The 12,833-nt window shown below is 51.5% G+C and overlaps 1 protein-coding gene across 3 annotated transcripts in view; it reads right to left on the bottom strand.

Moving 5' to 3' along the window:
• Nucleotides 1–823: 823 nt before the first annotated feature.
• Nucleotides 824–12,833, bottom strand: part of GSG1L (GSG1 like) — a 274,849-nt gene continuing 262,839 nt past the window's right edge. For all 3 annotated transcript variants that reach the window (XM_039478188.2, XM_039478187.2, XM_010340814.3), the window contains one exon: nucleotides 824–1,409. In XM_039478188.2, coding sequence (XP_039334122.1) covers nucleotides 1,312–1,409 — 98 coding nt within the window. In that variant the 3' untranslated portion in view covers nucleotides 824–1,311. The remainder of the gene's footprint in view (nucleotides 1,410–12,833) is intronic.

Here is a 12,833-nt window from a genome sequence, read left to right as displayed (position 1 = left end):
GATGGATGAATAGACAGATGATGGATGGATAAATGGATGGATGGATGGATGGATGGATGGATGATGGGTGGATGAGTGGATGGATGATAAATGATGGATGGGTAATAAGAATAGGTGGATAATGGATGAATGATAGATGGATGAATGATGGAGGGATGAATGAGATTGAATGGATGGATAGTGGCTGGATGAGTGATGGTTGATGGACAAATGGATGGATGAATAAAGAAGAATATTCTACTTTGGGAAAGCTCTAGAAATTCTTCTGGGAAGGAATAAGGCCTCTTGGGAAATGACTGAACTTGGAGTCAGGAGTACTGATTCAAACCCCATCTCTGCCCTTTGCTAGCTCTACAATCTCAGGCAAGTTACTTCAGCTCTGTGACCCTAAGTCCCCTCATCTTTATAATAGGAATCTGTTTCCGCAGGCATCTAAGCCCTGGGATTTTCTGTAAAGGTGGTGCTAGGCACAGGGTAAAGGTTCCTCAGGGTCAGGGTGGTGTGATGTTGCTGAGCTCTGAAGACGAATGTGGCTCCTTCACCCTCCCTGCTTAGGGGCTGGGTTTGGGGGCCCATGTCTTGCTCACCCCACATCTGTTGCTTGCCTGGACCTTGCCTCGCCCACTCTCTGGAATCCAAGGCAGCCCTGCAGCCTGTGTCCAGCCTGGGCTCTGCACTCCCTCCCTCCTGCCCTGCCATGTCTGGCCCTGGCCTCTGCACAGTCTCTGCTGTCACCTTCAGCCACCTTGAGGAGTAACGGGGTGGGGCAATGACGGGGCAGCCACAGCCCAGAGAGCAACTGGCCTCCACACACCGCAAGAACACAAGTTCAACAAGCATTTATTGAGCCCCTGCCGTGTGCCTGCTGTTTGACACCCTGCTGTGCTTGCACCAGTGCCCCCCATTCAGGAGGCCACTTTCTGCCCCCACAGGGCTCTGCCCCTCTGGGCACCTCCTTAGGGTCCTGGCTGGCTTGTGGACGCCAGCTATTCAGTGGCCAATGGCTGTGTCTCTCCTGGTATCACAGCTGTGCCCAGCAGAGCTCTTCATGTGATGATGGCAAGAGTCCGGAGCTGCTGCCCCAAAGTCAATCTGTGCAGCTCTGTCCACTCCCTCGGGCCTGCCCTGGCCCCATTTCCAAGGCTCTGGGACCCAGGCAGCGATGGGCAGGACAGGCCTGGCATCCCCCACGCAGGCTGACTGAGTTCGTGGCACACAGGCCAGGGTTCCAGGGGCACCACTCTGGTGGTCTTGCAGCAGGGGCTGGTGCCAGCAATGGCCTGAGGTCCAGGGGCCAGGTAGAGGTCTTGGTCACACCCAGTGCCCCAAGACCCAGCACTGTCGGTTCAGCTCTGGTGCCTCCTGTGTGGAGCTCCGAGGCCAGGAATCCGCCATGTGTGGCTGGTGTCCTGCCAGGAGACAAGGCAGTCAGTGCGAAAGCCACCTTCTTCCACCCACACCCCGTCTACCCACCGCCCCACCCACACATCAATCACCCACCCCCATTTACTACGCCTTCCGCCCGTCATCCCATCTGTCTACAAAGTCATGCCCCAACACCGCCAGCTCTCCACCCATCCCTCCCCCGTCAGCCACCCAGTCACCCACCAGTTCACCAACACACCTGTGACCTAGTCATGCATCTGCCAATATTTGCTGCCATCCACCGATGTTTCCACGACTCTGCTCACACCCTCTCCAACCCACAGCCCAGAACGTGCTCATGCACCTCACACCTGCCAACAGGTGCCAACACCTCACCACTGCCCGCAACCATCCTCCTACCACTCACTTACACACCCTTCCATGTACACCTTCACTTAAACCCAAAACACCCCCATCTCCACCCCAAGCACACTAGACAGCCACCATGGCATGCCCCGCAGGCACGTTCTCCCACCCCACATAAAGCCATGCCCCGTTCCTGCCATCCACTCACCCATTTTCCCTGCACCCTTCCCTTCCACCTCCCACCCCTCAGCAAATCCACCCAGGTATGCAGCCATCATCCATGACCCCCCTGTCATCCTGCAGCCGTCTCCCTATCATGCCATCTGCTCCCAAGCAGGCCTCCCTGAGCACCCCATTGGCCTTATATGTGCTCAGGAGCTGTTGTGGAGGCATATTAGAAGGGGAACCAGAGCAGATGTCTCCCAGGTCTCCGAATCCTTGCCGGACCCCAGCAATAGTGTGTGTGGACATGGGTGTGCCCAAAGCTGACTCTGAGGAACTCCGTGTGCCAAGGCAGAGGGCACCTGCGACTGTCTGCCATGCTTAGTGACCCAGACAAGGGGAAGGGCTGGAAGGGCTGGAAGGGCTGGAAGGGCTCTTTGCCTCTGCTGTTCTCACTCCTTTGTGTTCTCGGCGATTCTTGGAAGATCACTCCCTTATCATCCCTCAAGTGTCTCTTCAAAGTCTTTCTAGTGCACCAGAAGAACCATTCCCATCTCATGCTGTGGCCTGCCTGAAATGTCCTTGTACCTCCTGTCAAATCAGATTTTTAAGACTCAGCTTGAGTTTCGTCTGTCCAGGAAGCCACCTCTTACATCCTCCGGCTGGTACTCGGGGATCTCCCTCATCCCAGAGCACCCATCCTCAGCGCACACTCTGCCAGCGTCAGTCCCATCAGACCCCAAGCCCAGGACAGCAATGACTGAGCCCAGAATGTATGAGCCCCTGTGGACCAGCAGAGGTGGAGCTGGAAGGAGGGAGACGAAGGGAGAGGGCTGGTTTGGTGGCGTGGGGCTGGGAGTGAAGGGGAGAAGGAAGGGAACGAACAGTTCCTGAGCATGCGCAGCTCCAGAGGAAGGTTCTGCCCATTTTACAGAGGAGGGAGCCGAGGACTAACAGATGCTTTAGAAGTCACAGCTGTAATGGGGCTGGACTGAATTACTTTCCTCCTGATTTCAAATTTCAGCATTTAAAAAAACATGTTCCCTATCATTTCATTTTCCTACTCTGAGTCTCAGACATGCTTGTCACACTTTAAGGTCAGAAAGGCTCTTCACAGAAAGCCCATGGAGGTGGAATTCCTAGTCAAGCCGAGCTCCTACTTGCATGCACCTAAGGATGGAGAGCTCATTGCTCTTTCTCCATCCTCAAAGCAGCTCTCACTGTCGTGAGATTCTTCTGGTAACAAGACTTCAAGATAAGAGTCAAAGAGGAAGAAGGTTGTATCCACAGTTGGGGTGGGGGTAACTTTTTTTGCTTTCACTGTTTTTCTTTCTGCTTTTAATATTCTTTAATGTTAGTGTTTTGCAAGTTTTACCATAGTTTTTAAGGGGTGGGAAACATTTTGCAAACATTTCGGAATCGTTTGGCTTCAGAAAAACACATTTGTTTTGGCCTCAGTCATGGAAGCCATCACATCCATTGGAAGTGTTTACTGCCAAGATACAGGTGTTTGGGATTGTTTTTTCAACCTGGAAGCAAATATTTGGTGCATGGAAAGTTACGGTTGTTTTTCTAAATAAGCATTTAGGTGTGATTTTAGCTGCTTGTACAGTGGCCAAAAAGCAGAGCCATGGAGAGTTCATCAGAGCAGAGAGAAAGCAATCGTGTATTTTTTAAGGAACAGGAAAGGCCACAATCCCTGTCCTTCCCTGAGTTAAAATCAAGCTCTCTGTCCCCAGGATCCAGAGGGCAAGACGCTGAGGCCTGGGGCCCTTCCTCTCTTTCTCTAGCAACCCAGGAGGTGTTTGGGGCCCAGAGCCATTTTCAGTGTGTGTATGTGTAAAGAGGGGAACACCCCAGCAGCCCACCACGTCCCCCCACCCACTTCCCTTCCCTCCCAGGCCTTATGCTGTAGACTGGGAATCTCAACTCAAAATGTCTGTGGGCCCAAGCGGACAATATAAATAGGTGAGGTGAGTCAGAGACAGTGCCAATTGTTACCATGGAGAATGTGGGCTCAGATCTTCCTAATTTTTTTTTTTGAGATAGGGTCTCACTCTGTCACCCAACGTGGAAAGCAGTGGTGCCATCATGGCTCACTGCAGCCTCGAACTCCCAGGCTTGGACAATTCTCTCACCTCAGCCTTCTGAGTAGCTGTGACTGCAGGAGCACAACACCAACCCTAGCTAATCATTTGTTTATTTATGTATTTTTGTAGAGCTGGGTTCTGGCTATGTTGAACAGCCTGGTCTTGAACTCCTGGCCTCAAGTGATCTTCGCACCTTAGCCTCCCAAAGCCCTGGAATTGCAGATGTGAGTCACCATGCCCAGCTGGATCTTCAAAACTTTCAAAGAAACTGAAAATCTGGATCTCAAAATAAAATCTCTTGGCTTTTAAATGATGACAATTAAGGTTTTAAATGTAGTTTCAACAACTGTGATCCAACCAGCACCTCTCAGGCTGCACTTAGCCCACGAGAGGCTGTTCCCAGCCTGTGTTTTATTCCATGATTCTGTTATGCGGCTTTGCATAGGCTGATCCCTTGGGCAGGAGCGGCCTTCCCTGCTCTCCTCTGGCTGTTGACTAACTGAGTTTTTCAAATGCTGTCTGTTCTGGGAAGCATCCCATGTCCCTGCCGAATGCTTCCTAGAGCAGGCAACATTTGAAAAACATTTGCTCCTTCCCCTGTGCCTTTCAGCAGGCTGCATAACTCTCCCTGAACTGGCCACTTTGCGTCATAATAGCCAGGTCAGTGTGGGTCTTCCCAACGAACCTGGGGATGGGAAACATCTTTATGAACAGGGCCAGGGCCTGCTTCATCTTGGAGCCTTGAGACCCGAGTCCCTGGCCCAGCACAGAGCAAGTCTCGAACTGAATTCTTTGTTTTTTCTTTTTAAACAAATTAAGGAACTATGGAGGAGAAGGAGGAGGAGGAGGAGGAGGAGGAGGAGGAGGAGGAGGGAGTGATTCCTGCACTTGGGATGCACCTGCTCTATGCGCTCTGCAATTCTGTACATATGAAAAGGCTGTTTGCTCAAACTCTCCTCTCCTGGGTGAAGGCTCAGGTGATGGGAGGGGGCTGGGGAGACTGTACTTCGGTCTAACAGCCAAAGGCTCAAAGCCAGCTTCCACCACTTCCAAATTGTGTGGATTTTTTAAAGCTGTGTGGCTTCTGACAAGCAGCTTCACCTCTCTGAGCCTGCAAATGGATGAAAGCTACAAAGGAGTCAGCAGGCCTAGCAGGAGCCCTGCAGAGAAGCCCCTCACTGTTCGAGCTCAGACATGGATGGATATGGAAAGAACACAGTTCTGGAAGCACTAGAAGCAGGTGCAGTTTGAGAGCCTCTCTTCACAATGGGGAAACCGAGGCCCATGGGTGGGAAGAGATTTGTCCAAAGCCCCACTCGGGGGGCGGTAGCAGGTCTGTGGTTTCCGTTTTCTGGGAACCTCCCAAGGTTAGCAGAGTATTTGACCACAGGAAGTTCCCAAAAGGTGTGATGTATCTTCCTTTTTAACTCCGGGTATCAAAACACAAACGTATTTAACACTAGATCTCCTTCAGCCCTATACCTCCCACCCCTCGGTGAGGAATCACTGTCTTGAACCCTCTCTAAGCCACCAAGATCTGGGGATCTGATGCAACTTCTGAATCGAATTAATTCATACCTACTATTACAAAATGGACTCATTGGGTTGGAACAGACCTTCAAGACCAGGAATGTCAATGTCACACAAATGTACAGATGGAGAAACTGAGGCACTTAGAGGGAAACCAACTTGCTCAAGGTCTCTCTGCAGCTGGCAGAGTGAGGGTACCAGGTGGCAGGTATTGGTGCTCCTGATCCCACGTAGGCCAGCCTGGCACGGATGAGCTGGGTCCCTTTACAGGGAGGTTCCTGCTGGCCAATCACTCGGCCGCTGTCCGAGGTGCTGAAAGCCTCTCTCTGGGACTCACAGGTCTGCCCAGAGCCAACAGTCTGAATGCCTAACCTTGACCTCTGCACTCCAGGAAGAAGTGAGCTTTGAGAAGTGGTAGAAAGTGAATCACGGCTGGCACTAAGACATCAGGCTTTGGAGACCTGTCAGCTAGTGACACTCTTGTCGCTCTTCTGTTGCCCAGAATGTCACCGCCTCAGCAAGCACCCTGACTGGCTCTCTGGATCCACCCTGCTCTGCAAATCTCTACCATGAGAAGGCTTCAGAGGTGCCACTGCACTTGGGAGTATCTGTTTACTGGTTTACTCCTCGTCTTGCCATTGAGGCGTGTGTCACAGGAGGACAAATGCCAGCTGTGCTTTTCCTCACGGCTGCATCCCGGCACCAGCATGCTCCCAGGCACAGTGCTGAGAGCACCTGTCTGCAGAATGAGTGGACAGTGGAGGGCTGAGAAGGAATGGCAGGCTTGAGTGGGATGAACTCATATGGAGGGAAGTTTGTGCCTTTTGGTCTACCTTGGGGCAGGTGGTCTTAGGAGATTGAATGGAGGCCATCTATCTCTTCACTGGGTCGTTTTCAGGGATCCATGTTTCTAAGCCATAGCATTCTCTTTGTCACTTTCTCACCGTTGGAATCACACTGAGGCCACTGTACCTGCCAATTCTCCCCATGGTCCCTGATTCCTCCGTCCTTTATTAGACATGTGTTGGGCATGTATTTTGTGTCAGCCTCCACACTGGCTTCTGGGTTTACAGACGTGAGATGCAGCCCTGCCACCCAGATGCCCACAGGCACACATATGAAGAAATGACAAGGCCAGACATGCCTCCCCTTCCTGCTGTGTGCTGGGAACCATTCGAGGTGCTTCATGTCTTTCAGCTCCTTTAACCCTCAAAAATGAGTTAGGTGCCATTACTATCCCCATTTTACAGATGAGAAAACCAAGGTCCAGATAAATTAAGTCATTTTTTTCAAGGTCTCACTGTTGGGATTTGAATCCAGCCAGCTTCACTCCAAAGACTGGGCTCTCAACAGACGACTGAATTAAAAATGTGGCATATATGCCCCCAAAGAGTACTACGCAGCCATTAAAAAGGAATGAAATCCACTGGGCTCAGTGGCTCACGCCTGTAATCCCAGAACTCTGGGAAGTTGAGGTGGGTGGATCACCTGAGGTCAGGATTTCGGGACCAGCCTGGCCAACATGGTGAAACCCTGTCTCTACCAAAAATTCAAAAATTAGCTGGGCTTGGTGGCAGGTGCCTGTAATTCCAGCTACTTGGGAGGCTGAGGCAGGAGAATCGCTTGAACTCGGGAGGCGGAGATTGTAGTGAACTGAGATTGTACCACTGCACTCCAGCCTCAGTGACAAGAGCAAAACTCCATCTCAAAAAGAAAAAGAAAGAATGAAATCATGTCTCTCACAGCAACATGGATAGAGCTGGAGGCCAGCTCTTAAGTGAAATAACTCAGAAAGAGAAAATCAAGTATCATACGTTCTCATTTATAAGTAGGAGCTAAACAACAAGCACAAATGGACATACAGAGGGAAATAACAGACACCGGGGCTCTACAGGGGGCGGATGGGAGTGGGGCAAGGTCTGAAATACTACCTACAGGGTACCATGTTCACTATTCAGGTGACAGATTCACCAGAATCCCAACCTCAGCAACACGCGATACATCCATGTAACAAACCTGCACCTCTACCCCCTGAATCTGTAACAATTTAAAAAATATAAAAACAAAAAGATTGGGCTCATCACCATTATAAAAATTTGGCTCACAGACACAACCATCAGGAGAGTGAAAGGCAGAGGGGAACGTGCCCTCTTCTGCCAGGAGCCAGGGAGGGGGCTGGGGGCTGTTCCTAGACAGTTGAGCTAGACTTTGAAAGCATTTGCAAAAGCTCCCAATTCCACTGGTAGGTTGGTTTTCTGCCCAGCGGAGGAAGGGGGCAGAGCATTTCATGCAGAAAGAGCAGGGTGTGAAATAGGTCCTTGGCAGGCGGATGCGGAAAACCAAGCAACGTTGTGGTTTCAGGGAGGCAAGTGGACGGGAATGGCCAGAAAGCAGAGCACATGGGGATGAAGGGGTAAGGCACGGAGCATCACAGCTGCAGAAGTTGCTGGGTGCCAGGTGTAGAAGGCCCAGCAGGGCCCCCTGTACCCCTGCACCCCAGGGATTTCTGCCTTTTCACGACCCTTCTCTGCTACAGATTCCTTGTCTGTCCCGAACTGAGGAATTGGGTTCTTGAGGGCAAACTATTCTGACACCTGCCCCAAGTGTTTCTTAGGGTCAGACACAGTTGTGGTACCACTGCCTTGGGCAGAAGTGGGTATAAAGTAAAAGAACCATGTCATAGTTTTAGCTTGGAGTCAGACAGGCTTGTGACCCCAAGGTCGCAAGCCTGTCCCCAAAGGACAAGTGACTTTGCTTCTCAGAACCCAAGTATTTTCCCTTGCATAACAGAAATAGTACTCATAGCACATACCTCCTGAGGACTAAGTAAGTCCTTAGCATGTAGGAGCTAAATCATGCACCAGAAACATACTGGTGACCTACTATGTGCTAGGCACTGGGAATGTCACAGTGAATGCAGGAACAAGGTTCCTGTGCTCGTGACATTTCCATTTCACTGGAGAGAGGCTGGAAATAAACAAGGGAGCAGGCCAGGTGTGGTGGTTCATGCCTGTAATCCCAGCACTTTGAGAGGCTGAAGTGGGAGGATTGCTGGAGGCCAGGAGTTCGAGACCAGCCTGGGCAACATAGCAATACCCCATCTCTATCAAAAAACAAATTAGCTGGGCATGGCAGCTCACACTTATAATCCCATCACTTTGGGAGTCCAAGGCAGGGGGATTACTTGAGGCCAGGAGTTCGAGACCAGCCTGAGCAACATAGCAAGGCCCCATCTCTATGAAAAAATTGAAAAAATTAAAAAAAAAAATTACCCAGGTATGATGCCATGTACCTGTAGTCCCAGCTACTCAGGAGGCTGAGGTGGGAGGATCCCTTGAGCCCAGGATGTCAAGGTTGCAGTGAGCTATAATCACACCACTGCACTCCAGCTTGGGTGACAGAGCACAACCTCATCTCTAAAAAAGAAAAACGAGTGAGCAAAGAAGGGCTCAGAGAGGGACAAGTGAAGGAAAGAAAAAATGATGATGCAGGAGGGGAGGCAAGAGAAGGCCTCCATGGAACTTGTGAAGGGGGCGGGCACTGAGCCAGATACCCACTAGAGCTGCTCTGAGAGGAGGTTTTAGAGCTAGGAGGGGCTGGGGAAGGCACGATCAGGTTTATGTCTTTGGAGGATGGATTGGAAAGCGATTGGCCCTAGAAGCAGCAATTTCCATCTAGAAGTTGCTGAATAGCCCAAGCAAGCTACAATATGCACACTGGCTTCTGGCAGTAGCTTCAAAGGGACAGGTATTGGCTGAGGGTTCAGAGCGACTCCGAGTTTGGTCTGTGGACCAGCGGCATCAGCATCATGGAGAACTTAGAGCTGTGGAACCCTGGGTGCCCGCCAGGCCTCCTGAATCGGAAACTCTGAGGGCGGGGGCCCTGCAGTCCATCCTTTAACCGGCCCTCTGTGGGGTTCTGACGCTCCTGTTGGCTTGGATCTCTTGACCCCCAGTGCTGGGGTCTCAGATGTCTCCAAGCTGCGTGCCCATCTGCGCTCCCAGCAAATTGGCATTGATATTTATTTCAGAAATATTGTCTGTTTCCATTTTAATAAAGGAAGTGACTCGAGCGGGACTCTATTGGATTTGATTTTGATCTAATAAAAATGCCAAGTTGCTCTGGGCCCAGAAAAAGTCTGTCTTGAAATTCCCTCTGCTATTTTGAGGGCAGCAGCAGTGGCAGAGACCCATCTACATGGAGCTCCCAGAAGCCACCTCCGTGCCCGGCGTGCGACAGCCTCTCGTGGAGCCCAGGCCTACAGACACACCTGGCAAAATCAAAGGCTTGTCTCGGCCATTGAACTTGACAGCTGCAATCAACTGCAAACCTCAGTCGCCCCGAAAGGAAGACGCAGACACCTGGGCCATATGGCAATATCGCCTCCATCAAATGTCACGTCAGATGTGCTCCCGAGCTGGCTGGTGGCACCACAAAGCCCCAAAGGCAGATTTCGAAAGCAACTTCCTCAGGAAAAAAGATATATAGCTGAATCCATGTCACAGTAGCCCCCCTGAAAATAGCAATTTTGGGGGCAGTTAGGATAACCGAACATTTATGTAACTGTTAATATAAAAGTGGCTTCTCAGGTGGGAGATGGTGGGAGAAACGTGGAGATTGAGAGCCAACCATTAAGCACCTACTATGTACCACACACTATTTTAGACTCTTGGGATAGAGACATGAACAAAACAGACAAGGCACCTGTTCTCATGGCACTTGGCGGAGAGAGGCAGCAGAATGAAAACCAAGCACGTGAATATAAAAGATCATTTCAGAGAGAGACAAGTGTTACGAAGAAAAGAGAACCTGGTGATAGCAGGATGACTACAGAAGCCGGTGCAGATCAGGGAGGGCTTCTCAGAGGAAGTGGCCTTTCAGCCGACTTCAAGATGAGGCGAAGTCAGCCATGCCATGATCTAGAGGGAGGGCATTCAGGCAGAGAACAAGTGCAAAGGTCCTATGAAGAGAAGGAGTTTTGCATGTTCAAGAAAGAGGAAGGTCAGGTTGGCTGGGGGAACACGGGAGACGGGGAAGAGGGAGAAGATGAGGTCAGGGGCCTGGCGGGTGGGGGGCTTGAGAAGGAATAGCCTCACTCCCAGGGTAAGGAGCAAGATCTAAACAGCAAGCTGAGTTTTACTTCCGAGTGGACCAGAGATCGCAGCAAAGCTGATTTGCCTTAGAGCGCCGTAGTTTATCTCCATAAGAAGTCGAAGAATCCCTGCTTCTCAGGGCTGGATCAGCCATCAAATGAGACGGCAGCGAAGTGCTTAGCACAGACCCGCACACAGTAAGTGTTTAATAATGCGGGCTCCCTGACATCCCTCCTCCCCCGTTCCTCCTGCCGGCAAGTCAGCCCATCGCAGGATCTGAGCAGCTGCTCCCTGCAGAAATATTGCAAAACTCGTCCAGGCATTTCCAAAATATTTTCTTGGCTGAAAACCCACTAGCAGCTAAGAGGCCGAATTCTGAGATGGCATCATTTCCACACTCATTTGATCAGCTATTTCTCTAGACCATGAGCTCTATGAGGACTGAGACCCTGTCTGGCAGTGCCCTGCATCCTCAGTACCCTGCCCCGCCCCCGCCAGTGGACCTGCTGACTGACATCACCTAGCGGTCTAGGGTGTGGGCGATGAGGGTAGACTGTCTGGGTTCAAATCCCAGCTTTGCTACTTTCTAGCTGTGTGATACTGAGCAAGCCACAGTCCTAACCTCCCCAGGCCTCAGTTTCCCTGTCTGTAAAGTGGGTCTGTAGTTAGGGTTAAATGACTGAATAAGTGTAAAGTCCTGTGAACATGCACAAAGGTGACATATCGTGATTAGGTTCTGGGGGGACTGAGTTCTTCTTGCTGGCTGTTTGCATAAGCAAATGCAGGCATCATTATTATCACCATGGAGGTCCTGCCCAGGGGGATCACCCTGGCTGAGTCCTCCTTCCCGCCTTCTCTTTTTTGCACCCCATCTCAGTCTGAGTAGGAAGAGGCCCCTCGCCCTGCTGTCTCAGACTCTGTACTGACCCCATTCAAGCTCTGGCCACACAGTGCATGAACGTCTTGGGTCTGTCTCCCCAGCAAGACTCGGAAATCACTAGGGCCTACTAATATGCCTTATTCGTCTCCAGGTTCCCAAGAGCCAGCAGGTCCTCTTTAGTCACGATTTGTGGAATAAATAAAGCAACCTGCTTCAGGACACCTGAAGTCACGGGATCTCTCATGCATGCCAGCATCCAGCCCACATTCCCCCGCCCCCTCCCTCAGCTCTAACCACAGAGGGGGTCTCTTCCTTTCACGCTGTTTGACATGGGAGTCCCCAGCACCCCCGGGGAATGACGGTCATCCCTGCCCATGCTCAGCTGCCTGATAAGAGGCACACCTGGTGCGGGAGTTGTGGGATCTCAGGTTCTTTTCTTCCCTGAGAAGCCAGGATTTGGAAAGTCTCTGGGGACAGCTGACAGTCTTCCATAGCTCCTTCCCCACCGGCCTCTGTGGCTCCCCGGGACCCCTAGGAGGTTAGGAACTTTATGCGCCACTGTCTCTCCCCACCCTACACATTCTCCCCAGACGATCTGTGCAGTCCCTGTGCTGCAACCATTTCATATTGTACTGTTGCCTTCTGTCTGTTTGTTTTTAAGAGACAGTCTCGCTCTGTCACCCAGGCTGGAGTGCAGCGCTGCAATCATAGCTCACTACAGCCTCAGACCCCTGGGCTTAAGCAGTCCTCCCACGTCAGCCTCCAGAGCAGCTGAGAATACAGGGTTGCACCACCATGCGCAGTAATTTTAACTTTTTTTTTTTGAGATGGGGTCTTGTTATGTTGCCCAGGCTGGTCTCAAAACTCCTGGCCTTGAGTGATCCTCCCACCTTGTCCCCACCTCCTCACCAAAGAGCTGGGATTAAGACATGCACCACTGCATCTGCCTGTCTCTCTGCCACCCTTTTAAGCTCCCCTCCATTGATCTGGCTGCCTCCTAGAGGCCTTCACCAGCCCTTCAGACTCCACACAGACAAAGCAACGTTGCCCTTTGCAAACCGACCCCACCCCAGGTCCTTCCATCAGTCAGGGACCCCGTGCCCCTGGCTGCTGGGACAAAAATTCTGCACATATCCTAGGTCCCTCCCTTGCCCCGGTCCTCACTTGGATCAGTCACTTATCTGATGCTATGTCTCAGCTGGAGGTGCACGCTGCTGACCTCCGACTGCAAGGAGGGCCTTCTCCATCCAGCTCCAAGCCCCTCTGCCCATCCCCCGAGCCGTGACTGCCAGGGAACTCATGCACCCAAGCCTCCCCTCAGCAGCCCTTGAACAATCGCCCAGGAGA

The sequence above is a fragment of the Saimiri boliviensis genome, chromosome 12 (assembly GCF_048565385.1).
Source record: "Saimiri boliviensis isolate mSaiBol1 chromosome 12, mSaiBol1.pri, whole genome shotgun sequence".
Lineage (NCBI taxonomy): Eukaryota > Metazoa > Chordata > Mammalia > Primates > Cebidae > Saimiri > Saimiri boliviensis.
This window is presented reverse-complemented; position numbering and strand designations above follow the sequence as displayed.